A 19994-nucleotide genomic window follows, 5' to 3' on the forward strand; every position below is an offset into this window, starting at 1 on the left:
CTTCTGTGTATTACAGACTAAAAGTCTCCCACGTTTTCTCTGTGTGTAGTTCTTTATATCTGCTCATGGCCTAGCTCCTCGGTCCACTGTTCTTTTTCCCAACACTACTGGTCACAGAATCCACTCCTTGGAGTCTGCTGTCTTTCTGTTTGGGTGCTTCCCCTTTCTCAAATCCACTCCTTGGAGTCTGCTGTCTTTCTGTTTGGGTGCTTCCCCTTTCTCAGTGCTGTTCAAGGTTGGCCTATTTCCCTCAGCCCTATAGGAGCTGTTTCAACTTGTCCCAGCTCTGCTGGTGTCCGTCCGTGTCCCTCGGGTCCCCCTAACTTGCCTTTCCTCTACTGTCAGCTGCTACTCATGCTTGCGCCACACACAAGCCACTTCTCTCCTTGAGCCCAACCTGTTATGTCTCCAGGACATAACTTTCTTCTTCTTGGTCAGATGGTGCCCTCTGTTAGCTAGTTGCTGCCCTGGCAAGATGATATAGAGCCCAATCATTTTCTCTAAGGGAGGAAGAAGATCCTGTACTAATTCAGCAGGTTCATTACAAAACTCTCCTTTCCCCACTGTAAAAGCATAGATTTTCCTTCGACAGCTAGTCACATTTTGAAGTGATCTAAAGCAGACTGAACACCTAGAAGTAGCTGATCTAATAATTGATCAGGAGCCTTTTTTATTTTTGTTTGCAAATGTTAGACAGTCCTTGCAACTGCACATTTTGTCTTAGAACATTCTTAGGATTATTCTTGTAGGGAAGGAGGAAGAGCACTCACTCAGAAAACTGAAACCATTCTTAGCAAGCACGTTTGTATACATTTTATTAGCATAATGTCTCTTCTACCACACTGTGCTGCCAATAATAGTGTAAGTGCTACTTGCCCGAGGTGAAACATTTTGGTAGCTTTTGAGCTTTTTGTACTCAATCACATTTGATAGTGTTAGATTCTTATGGGAAATACAACTTCTACATGGAGAACTACTTGAAAAGGATCTTTAATAGCTATAAAGACCAGAAAGGTGTTGGTGGGGGTGGGAGAGGGGAGATTTCAGTAGAAAATTAGGAATAATGTATGGGGACTGGAAAAACTATTTGAGAGCACCATAGTGGACTGTGCAACTGAAAACACACTCTAAATATGGAAACAAAACATGTGAATGGGTAAGCCGCACTGTGAAATGGGGTTAGAAAAGCATGTTAGAATGAGATATCAATAAATACCACATTATGGCTGTGAAAAAGATGCAAGATAAACTTATTTATTAATCAAAAACTATACAATAGTCCATGAATTATTATAGCATGAGGAAAAAATAATTTCAACAATTATATTTTCCCTTGTTGATGTGACTTTTCCTAAAAGTCGTCTTTCCCCTCCCCACACCCTTTACAAGTATGGGAGAAACAGAAAGGATGGCAGGTGAGGAACCTCTGTATCAGTGACAGCAAAGGAGAGTAAAAGTGGGGATTAAAGGGGAGGTTACATTTGATCTTGTCAGTCTTTGAAGAAGTCAGCCATATTCTGTATAGAGACAGAGGGAGCAGAGCTGCAGTTGGTGGAGAGGTGGAAGTCAATGACAGTGGAGCAGATGGCAGAATATATTTGCAGTGGAGGAAGTTTGTGTAGTCATGGAACTCTCTCCAGAGACACTGAGCTACGCTGGTACTGGAGTGGAGGAAAAGGATATTAGAGGTGAGCAACTTTGGGGAATGGTGGGATAGACTTGCTATATGATGGCAGGGTGATGGCCATAGAGAATGGGGAGTGGACATAATTAGTGAGCTGAGTCAAAAGAAGAGAGGGAATTGAGATATCCATGACTCCCAAATAGGTAGCTGATGATTGACTGGCATTTGTAAATGACTTGAATGATGTTATATATGCTCTAAATATTATTGTATTAAAAGGCACCATGGACTTAAAAATTCCAGTCTATCTTCATTGTAAGTAACACCTAAAATTACTACAGTTGAAAGAGATTAGACAGGAAATAGTCTGTTCATTTTGTTTTGCTTTGTGCATTTAACAGTGCTTTCTGTATTGTCTGTTTCTTCTGTTTGTGTCAACAAGAGGGAAGAAGGAAATGTGTTTTAAAAACCATGAGTATGTAGGGGGCTCAGAGGAAGGTGTAGGACCTGAAACTACTTCTAAACTATTTTTAAAAATTGATTATTTCAACTTGATGATACCCTTTTAGCATAAAGGGACAAGATTTTATTTATTAGGAATTTCAGTTAAGTACAGCAATTAAGATTTTGAACCTTCATTGTGCATATCTCTAAGATACATTGCTTAAACAGCACATAGAATCAGCCCACAAATAACACTTAGCTCTCCTTGGAGCTGTTTTTCAAGCACACCCAAACTTTCTACCCTCTGCTCCCCCCCCCCACACACCCAAAAGTCATCACACCGGGTGTCCAAAGTAAACCATCTAGCATCAATACTAGCAGTTGTATGTCTCTTTAATCATAAACTATTTTCCTTTCTGCTTCTCAGCCTGGAAACCTTTCTGCCAGTGGAGCTGATTGTAATGCCAAATGATTTGGGGAAGTTCACAAAGCGCATGAACATCAACACAAATTACTGAGGGGGAAAAAAGTATCAAAATACCCATTCTCTAAAGGGGCTCTGTATTAAAGCATAGCGCTGGGATGAAATAATAAACTCGTTAGGTAGTGAGAGAGCAATTTACAAATCCAAACTTTCCATTGTGGGTATCTTTTTTTGGGGGGGGGCATTTTCTATTGGTCTACACAGCATGAAAGTTTCATGTGTACAGTTAAGAATTGGTTATATTTTTCTTACAGTGCTTTTGAAAAAAAGTAAGAAAAATACATTTTTTTTTTATGTCCCACACAGACAGTACTGGTCATCAGACAGGATGTGGCATCTGTGATTATAGCAAGTGTTGTTAAATATCCTGGTCTGAGCCTTATAAATTGACTGATGGGTAGATGAAAGGGGTGCCCTGCTATCTCTTGACTTTGGTGACAACCCCTCTTTGTTCTTCCTGTTTATGTAAATACATTCTTTGTAAACAAATACTTTAACACCCATTGCAATGGGCAGTCTTGTAAGCAGTTCTTCTAGTGAGCACTAAAGTTTGGCTGTGAGCTGATATGGATTTAGTGACTATTTTACTAGGGAGAGCTATCCTTTCACATTGTAATTACAACCAGCATCTGAAAAGATTTACAGAAAGACAAAACAACCATTCTGCCCCCAATCCAAATGTTATTGCTTTCTGAAAATACAATGCTTTAAGAAATCCCCAGGCTGGAAGTGACTTAAGTATCACAAGTTAGTTCTGGGTCACCTGAATAGCCTTCTTGTGGCTAGTGCTCTGTAATACTGTGCAAAAGACTCTGGTTTGATTCCTAGCTTTGGCTTATTAGATGGGGCTATAGCAATGCTTGTATAGTACCTTTTCATCTGAGGATCTCAAAGAGGACAGATAATATTGAGTTACCAAAATGTTGCTATCCCTAGTTTTACAGCGAGGGATAGTATCTAAAATGCAAACAAGCCCAATATTTTCAAATTTTGGAGTCTAATTTTGGGCACCTAATGTAACTTTTTTCAGGGGTGTTGAGCATTTACAGCTCCCAATGAAGCCAACCAGAGTTGCAGGTGCTCAGCACCCTCTGGAAAAATTAAATCTCATCATTAGCTGACTAGAGTTATTTTCTCAAGGTCTCACAGCATGGGGAAAAGTTCAGAGCAGAACACCAGAGTCTTGACTGTCTCTTGCTCTGACCACTCTAGTGCATGCTAGCTTTAGGCTGATTTAGGAGCATTCTTGATCATAACTAAGATAGACTAGAAAGCTATAATGTGGGGCCTTAGGGGAGGTATGGCAATATGTAAATTAGGAGATCAATATAAGAATATGCTCTGGCTTCAGTGGAAGACTCCCTTCAGAGAGGATTCTTGTAGCATTTCTAGCTAAAATTGTGTGTAATTTAATAACTGCTTTTAGGAGCTGCACCACTATCAAATATACAGGGTCAGATTAAGGTATAGAGGCTCTATAGGTGCCTGGAGGCTCTGGCTCCTAGAGTTAAGTGATTACATCAGACTCTAAGATTTTGGGAGCAGAAAGTATGGGTGTGGGGAGTTTATAGCCCTCATGTGCAGGAGCTGTGGAACACCATTTAAAGAGGGGACCCCCACCCCGTCTGACCATTCTCTTCCTCTCACGTGCCCTGCCCCAGCAGCCTCACTCCCTATCCCCATGACCTCCAAATCTGAGCAAGTGACATTGTGACCTGGCTTGTGGGATTCCAGCACCACTCAGGTTTGGCCTGGCCAAAAAGTGGTTGGTCCATGTCCCTTCTGGTCCTCCCAGCTCCCTGGCTTGTGTAGATGTGACTGGTGCAGAGAGGCTGAAAGTAACTCTCAGAGGTGTGACCTGCCCCATCCAACTTGAGGAGTGATTAATTCCAAATCCCACTGCTCTGGGGGACCACAATACCACCATTGCATCGCTGATGACTCTGTGTGTGGCAGAAGGAGAATGCAATAGGCTCAGCTCCTCCACACATCCCCAAGTTGATGTCCCAGCAGCACCAATGCAAATATTAAGGGGTCCTTTTGTTGCCACCTGCACTGCTGCTAGGTGGGAGAAAAGGACACTATTAAATTGCTCCTACCTCCTGGGATGGGGAGACTCCCCAGCCATTCCAAGGCGGGGGAAGAGCTATGGTACCAGGTTTGGGAGATGTAACAGGCCGTGTTATGATGTGCCTAGGGCCCTGTAAAAGTGAAACTCTGCAAAGAAAGAGAATCATCTCCCAATAGCCACATCTCCAGATGAAGGAACAACTCCTGAAAATGGAAATATTCCTATAAGGATGAGTGCATCTATGTTCCACCCCCTTCACTTTTTCCCCTAGAAAGAAACTTCCATTTGGCTGCACCTGTCACTGCACTTGTGAACAAAAGAGATTCTTCCTTGATTTCCTAGACAGATGGACATTTTGTTTTATAAGGAAGGTTACTAGTAGCACTGCACACGAAGAGACTTAAAACAGTGTAAAATATGTCCCTTACCCTCCCTGCCCTCTGAAATAATAATAAAATCTACAATCAACTAGAAAGAATCCCCATGGTTTCCCAAAATATAAATCTTCACCAGGGAAGCCCCCAGAATTGCTGGGGAAAAAATGGTGTGTAATTTGGACATGTTAGACCATGATGCAATCTATCCTGGTCATCAATCACTGTAATATCTAGGTGTAAATACTTCCTTTCATTTGAGTTAGCTGGCTAATTCTACTCATCCCAGGCAGTGGTGATTCTGCAGTGTTTCTCCCTCCTCTTCCCACAACACTCTGGTTTTCAAGGAAGCAGTGCTTCTGACTCACTTCTGCTTTACACTGACAAGAAGAAGCTTCATCCGGTACCACTGATTAAGTGTGGCAGCTAGACAGCCAGCCCTGCATTAATAGCAAGATTATGTAATGCTTCTGAGGCTGACTATGACAAACTTCTCTGGATGTAGCTAGGTCAGCGTGAAGTAGTCTGAGAGCTAGATCGGGTCTGTAGTACATGGTTCAATGCCCCCGTGTTACAATAGTAGTGAAGTATGCTTAGCCAGTTTTTCTCCAGATGAACAGCATTTTCCTCTGAAGTCTGGAAAACTGCATCCATTGGTATGCTTTTATAATAGATTTCCTGAACAAATGCCTCATGAAACTATACATGCAGGACCAGATGTCTATGCTTCCTCTGCGTAAATGTAGCACTCTAATTGAAGATCATCCATCCTTTTATATGTGGGATTCGTTTGAGCTGCAATTTTTCATTGATGATTAGAATTAAACTTGATAGCTTGTCTTATGGAACACTGAGAATGTGTATATTTTCTTCTGTAAATAAGAATAAAGTGGAATACAGTCTAAAAAGCTCCAGAGAATAGGATATGGGGAAAAGTACAGTAATTATACTTTTTGTCTTGGAGAGAAATGTGAAATAAGTTGTTGGAGAATGCAGGCAATAACTATACGACTTCCTTGCAAAAATGTGACTTGGCCTATATTTCTGCCATTACAAAAAAAAAAACCCTCCCCCAACCACAAATAACCCCAACCTATCCTTTATTATTAAATAAAGTAGGAAATACCAAGAATGTTATTGGAGGCACTGACAATAAAGCCTGGATTAGTGCCCACTCTCCCCCACACAAAATGCAAAACCAAAAAACCTCACAGAAGTGTAGCTGCTAGGTAGCTGAAGATTCAGCTAACTCCAGTGGCCACTCAGTTATAACTGATGCTAAGACTTGTAAGTGTGAATAGCCTATTTAACAGTCAGGATATTGAATAGAAAAAAAATGGAGATTCCAAGTGCATGCTTTTGGGGTTTGGTTTTGTTCTAATGATTGCCTTATCTCTTTCGGATGTCCTCATCTCTTTAGCTGTAATCCCTCTCCTCTGCTACCTACCTGTGCAATGCAATCCCAATTGGTTAGCAATAATATTGCAAGCTAAAGAGACCTAGCGCTTTACCAGCGATCCATGGTACAAGGTTCCTCCAGTTCTTGTGGGGCAGGTCAGGCTTAAAAGAAGCTGCTCCGTAGAGCAGGGACTATCTTTGTTAAATGTTTATACAGCAATGTGGTCTTTGAACCTCTAAGTACTACTGCACTGTGAACTATAGTGTCAGACTCATTGAGTGAATTGAAAAATTGCCCTTGACTGTTGCTGGATTTTTTTTATTTTTTTTATTTTTGTACATGCCAACTGAACACAAATGGGTTTTGCTTGTACATTGACTATTTGGGTATAAAAGTGATAGCACACAAATCATGGAGTGATGAGGGTGGCAATGGCTTTAATGGACAGGGTAACTTCCTCCCCATCAGTTGCTATCTGTTCTGATTAGCAACAGCTGGGATGAAAGGCCACAGCTTTGCCAGAAGAGAGTGGTGGCCAGAGAGGCTGGGGATCACCCTGAGGAAGCTTTTCAGCCACAGCTGGCAAGGAGCTGCCTAAGGCACAGGCCCAGCAACTGCACCAGGAGTGGGGTCAGATAGCTGGGAACAGCTATGGGGCTTGCTTTCCCTTTACTCCCCAAAGTGGGGGAATGGGCCAGACTTACTATGGCCCTTGTAACAGACCCCTAGGTTACAACAACAGCAGGGGTTAAAGAGGAGCCATCATAGGTTGGCAAACTGAAAGGCCAATGTATCCTCAATGGTGGCTTAAGTATAGAGGAGGGTACCACGCCCCCTCACACTGGCATACTCAAGTTGTTTGGGTGAACAAAGATGTGTGTATAGAAATGGAGAGCAAGTTGAGGCTCCTTTGAAAATGTGACCCATATAACTTAAGTAAAGAGAGATTCATTCGCAATTCAGGCCATTAAGTTCATAATGTTCTAGTCAGCACTGTTGAGATCGACCTGGTGCTACTAAACACCCCATCTCTAGTTTTAACATCAGTTATTTAAAGGTATTTATTTGATACTATGGACTTCCTTTTTAAATGACTGATTCTTGTGTGTTTCCCTATATATATTTCTAGTAGTCTTTGGGGGCTGTGTCTGGATTGTTTTTTGCCATGGGGAAGAAATATTCAGAGTGAAAAATAACTCTTCAAAAATTAGGGGTCCCTGTACTACTTGGCATCCATTTCAGTTACTTTGGGCTATATCCCTGCTTAGTTATATTAGTATAATCCAGAGTAAGTCCAATGGTCTTACCCTAGAATTACAAAAGTGTGACTAAAAATAAAATGTATCCCTGAAAGTTTCAGTGAACATGAAACCTGGCTGATAGTGAACATCACATTCAGACATTTGATTATTCATTTACATAGTGTATGTTAAACAATAACCTGGGCTACACTGGCGCTTTACAGCGTTGCAAGTTTCTCGCTCAGGGGTGTGAAAAAACACCCCTCTGAGCGCTGCAAGATACAGTGCTGTAAAGCGCCAGTGTAAACAGTGCCGCAGCGCTGGGAGCACGGCTCCCAGCGCTGCAAGCTAATCCCCACGGGGAGGTGGAGTACGTGCAGCTGCGACCACACTCACACTTCAAAGCGCTCCCGCGGCAGCGCTTTGAAGTTTCGAGTGTAGCCAAGCCCTAGTCTGGTAGTGAGGGGCATGGAAAAGTCTCTCTAGTTAACCCATATTTGAGAGAACTTCCCTAGTAGAAAGTCACATTTCCTAGCCTTGTGTTCATCTATAATGACTCTCATGCCCTACATAATTGATACAGACAAACTAGCTGAGCTAAGAATGCTGAGAGATCCTCAAATTTGAATTTTAAACTGACTCTAATTCCTCCCACCCTCTGAATTTTAAGAGTTTAAAATGAATTCTCTAGCTAACCACTCAATGTTTTCATCTTGGAGTGAGATGAAGTTGATATGGATTTGGGTTTTTTTATTTATTAAAAAATGCAAACCTGGGAGACTGGCCCAAGCCATGGAGTTTGGGTCTGGACTGAAACTTCTCTGAAAAAGTTGGGCAGATAAGAAGGGGAGATTCAGAGTCCCAGTTAAGTCATTACCTTTTAGCATTGACTATTCAAAATGCTGTTTATCTAGACCTAAGATTCACCTGTGGAACTGTAATGACATTATTAATGAAAATAACTTCAATAAGAAAAGTAGCTTGTGTATATACAGCACTTGCAATTCAATAACTGCATTCCCTCTTCTTCTCAGAACTTGGTATTCACAGTGCTCCTCATGCCTGACACTTCAAATGCCCCAGAATGGAATCTCTGGAAGAAGAAGGCATTGGAGGATACTCCTCTGAGAGTAGTTGCACTGAAGGCAAGGAAGAGCCCCAGAGGAGTCCATCAGTCGAGCAGGTCAGGCTTCCTTTAGGTTTGGGCTAGGAATTTGTGGTTAAAGTAGCTGGGCCTTGTTAGGACCGGCTGAGGAATAAGAGTAGACTTTTCATCATAATTTAGGGGTTAAACCACTACTTGCCATCTGCTGTTTCCTCCCTTAACAAACCCCTAATGTGGCTTGTTTACCTTAATTGTAGTCTAGTGGCATTTCTCCCAGTGTAACCCTGTCCTACTCAACAATTTATGATGCAATCGCCATCCTTCCAGATGTGGACTGGACTGGGCCCATTACAGCCCATTGGTGGCCAGAGAGGTTTCTGGTAAGCAACCAGCCCAGGGAGCAAGTTAACAAGGGAGTGGGGAGAGATAGCTCAGTGGCTTGACCATTGGCCTGATTGTGAGTTCAATCCTTGAGGGAGCCACTTAGGGATCTGGGGCAAAAATCAGTACTTGTCCTGTTAGTGAAGGCAGGGGTCCCTTCCAGCTCTATGAGATAGGTATATCTCCATATATTTAAGACCCAGAACTCACTCCCAGAGTGTATATGTAGAGGACTATCACTAGATGACCCTAAAATAAGTTGATAATAGAAAACTGGAAGAATGCTATTGAAAGCTGCCAGTAACGCCAAGGGGAATGGACCTAGGTAAGGAAAAGTGTAGTTTTTCTTAGTTTTTATGAAACAATTAACTTTGTTTTCATAGTAATTCAAACAAACTCAGGGAAACAAGAAGAATATTTTCCAATACCATTTTAGGGATATTCAGTTTTTTCCCCCTGACATTTTGATCTAGTGGTAATTTAATGTTAGGAGGCTGAATTACCAAAAATAATACTTTAATGGGTCATGACTCATGATGCAAGGTTTTTAAAACCCAATTTTAATGTATAGTAGCAGGTTCATCTTGCACTGCTACATCCATTTCAGATTTCCCTTTGCTCAGGGCATATAATATTACAAGACTTGTCTTGGTGAGACTCTGAAAGTCTTAGTAGTAACCTTTCAAGCCTGGAAATCTGGCAGATTTTTGGTGACTTGCACTGCTCCATTCAAGGAGCTTTGTTGCTCTTAGGATATGGAGCCACATGTCAATACTAGACATGACCGAGACTAAAAGAGTATTTTGGTTTAAGCTCATTTATAAAAGCAAGCTCAGTGCAAAAATGTTTGTTGTAAGCTACAATGATGAGAGAAGTGATATCCCATCAACAGTTAATGTTCAAAACTGGAGCAGTTAAGTTGGATAAAAAACAACAAACAAACAAACCCTGGAAGAGACTTTTCAATCATGCTTACAAACATCTCACCAATGCACTCAGTCTTGATCATAGTACTATCAAAAAAACGAATGGCAAAGTGTGAAGAGAAATGAAAAGCATCAAGAATCACTGGGGAAGAATATTGTGAGGAGTTATATGAGATAATCTAAGGTATGTTCCAGAATGCACCTAGAATATTAAGGCTGTCTGCAAGTACTGATTACGCAGCCATAAAAAATTCTTGTGGACAGAGACTGAAAGTAACATATAGGGAGGAATAAAAGTTCAGCCTAGAAAGGTCCATGATTCCAAAGGGCTAATGATCTTATTGGAGGAAGGATGACCATGGGACTGAAAATTAGGTTTGGGATATGTGTTCTGATCTTGGGCAAATCACTTAAACATTTCTCATTTTCCCCTACAAAATGCTGCCTCCTCTCTCAGAGGGAAGGAGGAGGGGAGAGGGGGAAATAGTTGTGAGGCTTACTACTTTTAATGTTTGAACATTGATTTGAGATACTTTGACAGAAGCGGCTCTAGAACTACTGAATAATACCTATAGTTATAGCATAGCATATGCTGCTATGATTGAGTTAATAAGAGAACTGGAAAGCATGCTTGTCTTTGGAAAAAATCTGCCAAAGCATCTGGGGAAGATTGGTGTAAATCAAACTATATGATGATGATTCCTAAGAAAGCGTTTAAGGAGATGAGAAGGCTGGACAGATGTTATATATATCACACAAGGGAATGGAATTCCTGCTAACTGCTCTTCTGGATCCTAACAAGAGCAAGATTTGGGATCACTTTCTGTGTAAGTATTTTGGTAGAAAAGGCAAAAGTAATTAAATTATCTGCCTTTACATGAGTTTCCTAAATTATGAAACTGCTTTTGACTAAGACTGCATGCACGAATATATACTGTAACATCTGACATACGCTTTATAATCTTTACAATAAGACTTGTGAATTTGTCTCTGTGGTTCCAAGCAATGTCTCAGGTGTAATAACTTTTCCTAATATCAGGATGACAATTTCAAGAATACTATATGTATCTGAATCCTGGGTTGTATCTTGCTGCTGTATATAAAACATGATTTTGCTGTTGCATGCAAAACATATTCTTCCATCATGTATTCCTCATTATTGCTGAATGATCAAGGCAGGCATTAGCTACAGTAATAAATGTTTTCCTCACAGAACCATGTCAGGCCTTGGCTACACTTGCAAATTTGCAGTGCTGCAGCAGGGTGTGAAAACACACCCTCTCCAGCGCTGCAAATTGCGGAGCTGCAAAGCGCCAGTGTGGTCAAAGCCCCAGCGCTGGGAGCGTGGCTCCCAGTGCTGTACGTTATTCCCCACAGGGAGGTGGAGTACGGACAGCGCTGGGAGAGCTCTCTCCCAGCGCTGGCGCTTTGACTACACTTAGCGCTTCAAAGTGCAAGTGTAGCCAAAGCCTCAGTTTACCTTCCAGTTTTAAGCAACTGGATGAGTGGAAACTGATTCAGCAAGGAGCCCGACAGTGTTTTCTGCAAGAAAACCCTTACGCTGCATTATCCCTGCTGGTGATGTAGGATACCAGGCAAGTCATGTTACACCATGAATGCAACTTGCTTTGTATTAGTTAGAATAAATGCCTACATCTCTATACCACACATATGAACACCCATTGCTAGAGCTTGTCTGCACACTCCTTAAATTGGAATTTAATTGCTTTGTGTTTTTTTTTTTTAAGGTTCTGTTCACCAACGTATGCCCAGCAATCCATGTCACTGATATTAAGAATGAAATATTTCTTTTTTCCAATGTCCCAAACGTGATCAGAAAAAAGAGGGTTTTATACAGAGTAAATGGAGGAATCACTGTCTCTAATAGAGAAGGAAATCAATTACTCTTCACTCAGAAGCATTACCTTGCTGGTGCAACTATTTAATGTCTCCTTTTAGAATAGCTTTGAAGGTGCAAGATACAAACACAGATCTAATTGTTGCTGCAGTTCCCACTTACTACCTTGACCTGGCTCACAGGTAAACTAATATTTGAGAAGTATGCTGAAATACTGCATGATTAGAGTGACCAGATAGCAAGTGTAAAAAATTGGGATGGGAGTGAAAAGTAATAGGTGCCTATATAAGAAAAAGCCCCCAAAATCGGGACTGTCCCTATAAAATCAGGACATCTGGTCACACTATTCATAATGTATAAATAATTGCATCCAAAAAACTATGTTAAAGAACACAGAGATTACAAAGTTGAACACTCAGATGATAGGAAATGCCAGAATTCAGGTTGCCCATTCCAACTTTAATTTGGCCCCCTTGTATCAATGCATATACAGTCTTTAATTACACACAAACATACTATTATTTTCCACAAGATCTCTATCTTGTTTGGTGTGCAGGATGGATGGATAGTGCTCTGGGAATGAATCAGGGTTGTTGTGTAGTGAATGAGACTGCTGTCTGCAAGACTCCTGTGTCATTTGTTGCAGAAGTTGGAAGGTGTACGGTGAACATGTCATGGGACTGCAGGAAGAGAAAAGATTGGCTCATGGTTAAGGCAGCTGGATACCATCCTGGGGAACTGGATTCTATCCCTCCCTCTGCCACAGAGTTTCTGTGTGATGCTGGGCAAATCATTTAAACTAAATATTCATAGTCACTGATTATGAGTTCCTCATGTTTCTGGTTGCCGAATTTGAGACATCTAGGGTCAAAATACCAACAGAACTGCTGAGCGATCGTAACTAAGTGAAGATGATTAGAGTCATGCTTTAAACATATAAAAGTGCTATAAAAACACTCAGTACTCTAGAAAAATCAGGCTCTAAGTGTCTTAAATTGGGCATCCAAAACTAGTGGACATGAGACAATTTTAGTCTTAATCCCTCTGTGCCTCAGTTCTCCATCTGTAAAAATGGGAATAATCAATCACACCTATTTTCACTAGGATATTGTGAGGATAAATTCATTAATGTTTGTGAAGCACTCCGATGCTACAGAGCACCACAGAAATGGCTAGGAAGGGTTTGAATGGTGTGTATGTAAATAAGGCCTGAGGCCACACATTGAAAGTGAAAGATTAAAAAAAAAATTTGAATACATACCCATTCATTGAGTAAGGCTCGGGTCCTATAGAAAAGTAGTGTGTGTTTCTGAAACTAAAGACAGTATCATAAAACAAGGATGTTGAATTACACGTAAATCTGACATTTATTAACTTTTGAGTGTTTGACTTAAAAAAAATAACATTAAGATTTGAATGTAGTTTGCTTTAAAAAAAAATGCCTCCAATTAGCAGCAGCAGAGCTGAAGAATCCTGGTACCCTGCCACAGAATTTAGGTCCAGCATACTACAGAGTGCCCCATGCCTCAACTGGTTTAGTGTGTGTGAGCATCTCTCACTCAGGTGGCTGGCCCCAATGAGGATGTCAGCCTGCTTTGTACTTACTGCTGAAGAAGTTACTAGGTTGGTTCTAGTGGTAAGTGTAATAGTATCACTGCAGTCGGTGCACGCTGACCCCTGCCATGTTATAGGGGTACATACAACCGTTTGTAAACCTAACCCATGTCCTGTGACTGAGGCCAACAAATAAAGATTAGTCTCTTGCAGGCTTTCTTGTGTGGCAAACCCTTATTACCTAAGGGATTGTACCTTTGATGTGGTGAAGGTCCCAAATTTTATTACTAAATCTGATTGAGGCCAGTCTGAAACAATCTGATGTGGAGAAACATGCATGTGGGCTTGTGAAGGTATTTAGCCACCAGAGGGCTGCGTGGCCACAATTTTTTGGCAGGTTCTTGGCCCTTTACGGTTCAAATGGTCAAGTCACTTGACTCAAGTGGGTGAATGGTTTGTGTGCGTAAAGAGACTTGACTCTGAAATGAGTAATCAACTTCTCTTATGTCTCTGCTCTGTTGCTAGAAAACACATCAGATTGTGGTTTACGTCTGTTTCCTAAATTATTCAAAACCCCAGTTTGGTCATCAGCATCTTCTAATGTAAGCTAGATAAAGGTGATACACACCATTGTGTAGCAAATGCAAACCTGTCTTGCACCGTAACAAATCCTAAAATGTACTCCCTAAATAATGTGGATCCAAACTAATCTGGGTGAAGTGAGGGTAATGTAAATCTCAGTTCATATGCTTGTCTGTTATGCCCAATGAAGGGAATCTGTATACTACCCAAAATGAACCATTTCATGGAGGAGTGGGAACTTGGGGCATGTATAGGCCCCTGTCTGCAATGAACAACTGTTTGATAGTAGCATGCATAGATCTGATTACTCTTTGCACACTGAAGATGGGCTGGGGTGTAGGAGGAGAGAGGAAGCAAAATCTGGTAGAAATTCTGCTGCCTTGATAATGCACAAGGATGTGTCACTGTAAAGATTCCTTAGCTAAAATCAAAAGGCAGCTAGCTACCTGTCTCACATGCTTGACCCTGATCCATCACTTCACCACCCCCAAACCTATTCACATACCCACTCGGCCTTAAACGTGTCCAATTGCCAAAAGAGGAGGAAAATGGCAAATTTGACTTGACAGTAGCTAATAGTTTTTAAATTTGTATTTAACATAGCGGCTTGAAAATGTGGAGATGCCCTTCACTGGGGCAGCATTTTTTTTTAAGAGACATGCATTTTATATAGTCCCAGTCAAAAGAACCCTGATGCTTTTATGGTATATTTTGAAATAAACAAAATGTTATTTTTTAAAGAGAACTAAGGAGCCTTCATTTTGTTATCTGGCATATGAGGGAGGGGAAGGGTAGATATTTAAGTAGATAACAGATGTGGTTACTACTACCCCTGGGTAGACAAATGAACTTTATAGACTTTAGTCATCCTCTCCCTTTCCCAATTACTCATGTGGATTTACATATCTGCCAACATTTCAGATCCATAAATAAGGACACTAGAGGGAAAAGTTTTAAATCCTTTGATGAACATTGGGCTAATAGAAGACTTCGGAAGAAAAGGGGACATTTGGCATATAGGAACAGGCATAAAACCGGTCTCATCTCGTCTCTTGGGTTGGAGGAGCTGAAACTTTGCTCAACTGTGATAAATCAGTGCAACTTGCTGCGTTGTTCCCACATGTTAAATTATGTCCCGGCTGGTGGCGATGATGAGTGTGTGTGGCTTGGAAAGGGTGTGGATTTTGTTGCATGTGCCTTAAAAATGTGTGCTCCCAGCTGCAGTTGTGCGCCTGGGCGCTGAAGCCCTGAGCTCGTGTTTTTTCTGTGTCTCCAGGGCAGGGTTTAGCTCGGCTGGCTCCGTGTCACACAGATGTGAGACTTGTCTTCCCCCTGCAAACGTACAACCGTGACACCCTCCCCCCCACAAAGCCTTTTTTAAAAAAAAGTCTTCAGCTCCCCCACCCAGCAGCGGCAGAGCCCCGGGAGCTGATGGAACAGGGGGGTGGGAAGCAGGAAATCGGGACCACGAGCAAAAACTTCAGCGCTGCCTAACTTTTCTCTGCCTTTTTAACGGGCTTTCCGGGACTTTCTCCCATTTTCCTTCGGGTTGCGTATTATTTTCCCTCCACCCCTTTCCCTTCCCTCTCGCTCTCCAGCGGCGGCTGGACGCCTTGAGCTGATAAGGAAGAGGAGAAGCAGCAGCAGGAGAGCTCGCCGCCGCTGCGAGGGGGAACCGGCCGGAGGGAAAGAGAGAGCCAGACACACACGCATACGGCGAGCTTGGCTCGCAATAAAGCTCGCTGGGGCTGCTCGGCGTTTTTGACAGCTGGGTTCGAGCGGCCTCGGTGGGACCCCCCCGCCCCGGGTTTGCACTAGCCCCCCCCCCCGCCCCAAGAGCAATGCAAAGCGGCTGAGGGTGAACGGGGAGCAAGGAAGCAACGTTGTCCTTTCAGATCCACTTGCAAGCCCTCCCCCCGCCCCCCTTCCAGCCAAACAACCCAACAACAACAAACCAACCTGTGGAGGCTTCAGATCCAAACTTGGGTCCCTCCCCCGCGGCAGCTCTGTGTTGAAAGGTCTTTCTCGCGGCTGCGGCTGAAGTTTGGGGGCTGAAGTTTTGAAGAGCTTGAGAGACTCTCTCTCTGTTTTTAGTTCAAATCACCTGAAGGTTTGAGAGTGAGAAAGGAGGGGGGGGGGGAAGAGAGAGGAAAACCGAGAAGAGCAGAGAGCCCAGAGGCAGAAGGAAGGGGCTGGTGCAGGCACTGCTGCTGAGAGGCGATCAAGAGACAGGGGGTGCACTTGACAACCAGCATGCAGAGATGGTAAGAAGTTTCCAACAGCCTTTCCTTTTCATTCTAGCCTTTACTTTTCATTTTGTTGTTAATAAATTGTGCAGTAACCAAAACAACAAACAGCTGGGGGCGGGGCGGGGGGGGGAGACATGTGCTACGTTGAAATGATGATTTAAGTTCTCCCAAACTTTCAGGCAGTTTGGGATGGGATGGCCACAGGATTTTGCTGCTACTTTCCATCCACCAAAGGTGAGGGCATAATGTTGAAAACAAAACAAAAAAAAATGGGGGGTGAGATTGAATTAGACGTACTGTGGGTGAGCTTTTTTGGAAACTACCCTCTGCTTGGAAATGAGTAACGTTTGCACACAATGTAAAGGTAACCTTTGAAAGTGGGAGAAGAAGGGGTAGGGGTGGGGGGCCGAGGGAGAGAGAGAGAAACAACGCCTGAGGCAGGGAGCCAGAAGTGTAAATCCACCTTCCATCAGTAACTCTTTCTTCTCTCTTGCTTGTGCATGTGCTTGCAGTTTACACCTTTCCCATCAGCAGTTGTGCCCAGAACTTGTAGGGAACTATTGATGTGCTCACTGGAAGAGGGAAAACCGCTTTCAGAGCATGTTTGCTGGATTTCCTGTGAGCAGATGAAACGAGGCCAGTTCTTTTACACCAGGATTTTACGAAGGAGGCTTTTTGTTTTAATTAAAAACATTTACATTAAAAATAAAAACCGAGATGACTCAGGATCTCAATTTGCTTAAGTCCTCTCTCCCTGGCTGTGACGTGAAGATAGCTTTACTGCTGCAAGGAACAAGCACATTTTAGGAAGCAAATGTATATGAAGTCTGACAGTGATATTTCTTGAGTTAAAAGTATAGTTAGTTCAGCTAGTGAGAAGCAGGGATCAGCCCATATTGAATAAAGTGGTGGGTGTGTTGCTTGACCACTCCCATGCTTTTAGTAAGCTTCCACAGTAAATTGCTATTGTTACCCCCACTTGGGGATTGGCTGTACCGTGGAGATGGGACAGTATATATAAAAAGGGGGGTGGGAAGGAGAAGAATGAGACAGAGGGTTAATATTTTTTCCATTCTTTCCTTAATGTGGCATGTCTTGTTTCAGTGATGAGAGCCACAATTTTTGGAGTGTCAGAGATGCCACTGTTAAATGCAGGCAACACCAACAAAAAAAAACAAACCCCACCGAACACCAGGGTTTGAGGGGGAAAAAGCAGTATGTGCCCAGGACTGTGGTAACAGCAACACTGACAGAAATTAAAGTGGTTTTGAAAGCAGCATGCGATTTATGATGATTCCCATTTACCCTAGAGTCAAGCTGTTGTAAAATTGATGCACAAAAGACATGTAATAATCTAGTGTCCCTAGGATTAAAGTGGCAGTGTGTCTTTTTTGCTGCTGCTGTTCAACCAACAGTTAAAATGTCTTTTAAGTAAGCAGTCAAAGCAAAATATTACATGTTTCTCTTTTAAACCCATGTGTCCTTCAAACATGGAAGCAAATTAAATATTCAGAGACAGGAGTGGGCTTTATTTTTCATTATAACATATTCCATTTACCATCTATCTTATTGCTCATCTCATAGTCAGGAATTACTTTTAAAATAGGGTGAGCATTTTTTGTTAGTGTAATTGAGTTCATTTCAGACAATAATATTTAATAAGCCTCATCAGCAGATGTTGCTTAAGAATACCAAGTACCTGAAAAAGTATGTGGAACTTTCCTTTCTCTTAAAAATAGCAGGAATCTTATATTTAACGGGGCATAAGTGTTCTGTGTTACACTAGTTTCATTTTAAGCTGTCCAGCATTAATGAACCTTCTAGCTGTATGTATGTTCTGCTTTAAATTCCTAAGGAGCATGAGATTTAAAAATCAGATCACTAAATATTTAGCAAGTTATTTATTTAGTAATTTCACGTGATTCAGAGGCAGGATAATATGAATGTTAACTTATTTGTTACGAGAGAAGTTAGAAACTGCTTTTAAGACCCCAAAATATGAACTGTTCTGTATGCACAATGCTTAAACATGTAATAGAAGGATTCTGTTTTAGTATAACTTTTTTTTTAAAAATTAATATGTTAAAATATTTTAGGTGGACAAATCTATGAGATGTATGCGTTTGTTCATGGTTTGAGTTTTTATACTTGAAGTGTACGTGACAGATGGGGATATGTGATTACATATAACAGAAGCAGTAAAGGAACAGACAAAAGCAGAGCTGACTATTTCTGTATTAAAATGTAAGTGCTACAGTTTGACTTTTCAAGTGAGTTTTTGCGTTCAGTGCTTTACATAACATTTTGTCCTAATCTTGCTTGCTGTCAGGGATGTTTCATGGTTGTGCAATTGCTGCAGTCAAGAATGCCAATTTGCATTCCAGGAGTGTCATTTGATTACTTTTATCTGCACAGCTCCAAGACTGGCCCAGACCTCTCATTTCATCTTGCCATGTCACGAGTCAATGCCGTGTCGTCTTTTCAAAAATCTGCCTGATTTAGACAAGAAAGAAAAGTACTTTCATGTTGGAGCCGCACTCCCCTGCTAACATGTCAGCAGCAGGATGTGATTCGCTTGGGCCCAGAAGAATGGTACAGAGATGAGGGTTAGGCGGTTCAATAAGCCCATGGACAGGTAGTGTGTGACATCCCAAGAGAGCTTAAGTTAATGAAGAACAGCTCTGCTTAGTTCTCCACACTCTGACCTCGTGCTGTCCCCACAGTTTTCTCATTTGATCTTTCCCAGCAAATTGATCTTTTCTTGTATTTTCTTGCCTTCCAAGTTAGTCCTTATGGGACTGAAATTAGCAGAGCAACTTAAGTTGGATAATACAGCTGTTCAGAAAAGAAGAAATTGGACACTAGCTCAGAAGGGGGAAGGGGAAGCAAGCTATTCTTTTTGTTGTTACTGAGAATTTTTATTTTAAAGGACTTCAAAATAGGCAGTAGCTTGGAAGTTCTCTCCTCCTCCCCCCCTTAATCTTTCTGGATGGTCTTTTGCACATTTTGTTTTTTCTAAGCGTACATATCTGAGACAAATAACTTAGCCGTATATAGTACAGGTTTGTTTTAGTATTTGTCAGTTGAACTTGTTAGAAATGATTTGCTAGTCTATAATGAGGCTTTTACAGTTACAGTGAGACATGCTAAATATCGTTTGCACATGCCAACTTCATTATTTATAGCCTGCTAAATAAGTATATTTCCATAGTATCCAATACTGAAATGCAGAAGAGATTAAACAATAAAAGCCATTACAAATGCTATGTAAATATTGTGGTAGGTGAAAATATAGTTTGCAAATTAGGACCAACATTAATAGTTTTCTGGAATACAAGCTCATGGAAACAACATTGTTTTTGAATTAAGGTACACTATGTTTAAAAATTGGGCTCTAAAATAGGGGGTATAGTATTACTTTGTCTAAGTATCTGTTTTATTTTTTCACTGCATTTAATCGTTGAAAAGTAGGAGGCTATATATTTTAATACATACATGACTAACTTGCCACATACCGTATAAGGTTTCAGGCTAGAATTTTGTGAATCAAGTGTAAGTTGGAAGTGGTTAAAAAATTCTTTAGTTTGCTGCATAATAAGTAATATTTAACTTTCTGGGTTTCATAGCAGATGTTCTCATTTATCATCCACATCTTTGCAAGATGTAGTATTGAAAACATTACAGAATAAAAACAAAAACACT

General features: G+C 41.4%; 1 protein-coding gene and 1 long non-coding RNA gene across 6 annotated transcripts in view; one reads left to right on the forward strand and one right to left on the reverse strand.

Moving 5' to 3' along the window:
• BNC2 (basonuclin 2) overlaps positions 1–19994 on the forward strand; it is a 426471-nt gene that overhangs the window by 14827 nt on the left and 391650 nt on the right. For 3 of the 5 annotated variants that reach the window (XM_045021595.1, XM_045021605.1, XM_045021596.1), the window contains exon 2: positions 8672–8820. In XM_045021595.1, coding sequence (XP_044877530.1) covers positions 8722–8820 — 99 coding nt within the window. In that variant the 5' untranslated portion in view covers positions 8672–8721. Of the gene's footprint in view, positions 1–8671; positions 8821–16154; positions 16308–16493; positions 16527–19994 lie in introns of those variants that run through there. The other 2 variants (XM_045021599.1, XM_045021600.1) reach the window with 2 other exon arrangements.
• Positions 12316–16126, reverse strand: LOC123372933. The gene is made up of 3 exons (XR_006580487.1): positions 16003–16126; positions 13169–13222; positions 12316–12587 (listed from the first exon to the last, which is right to left on the reverse strand). It is a non-coding gene; the product is annotated as an uncharacterized LOC123372933 (long non-coding RNA).

Source organism: Mauremys mutica, chromosome 6 (genome assembly GCF_020497125.1).
Source record: "Mauremys mutica isolate MM-2020 ecotype Southern chromosome 6, ASM2049712v1, whole genome shotgun sequence".
NCBI classification, from domain to species: Eukaryota; Metazoa; Chordata; order Testudines; family Geoemydidae; genus Mauremys; species Mauremys mutica.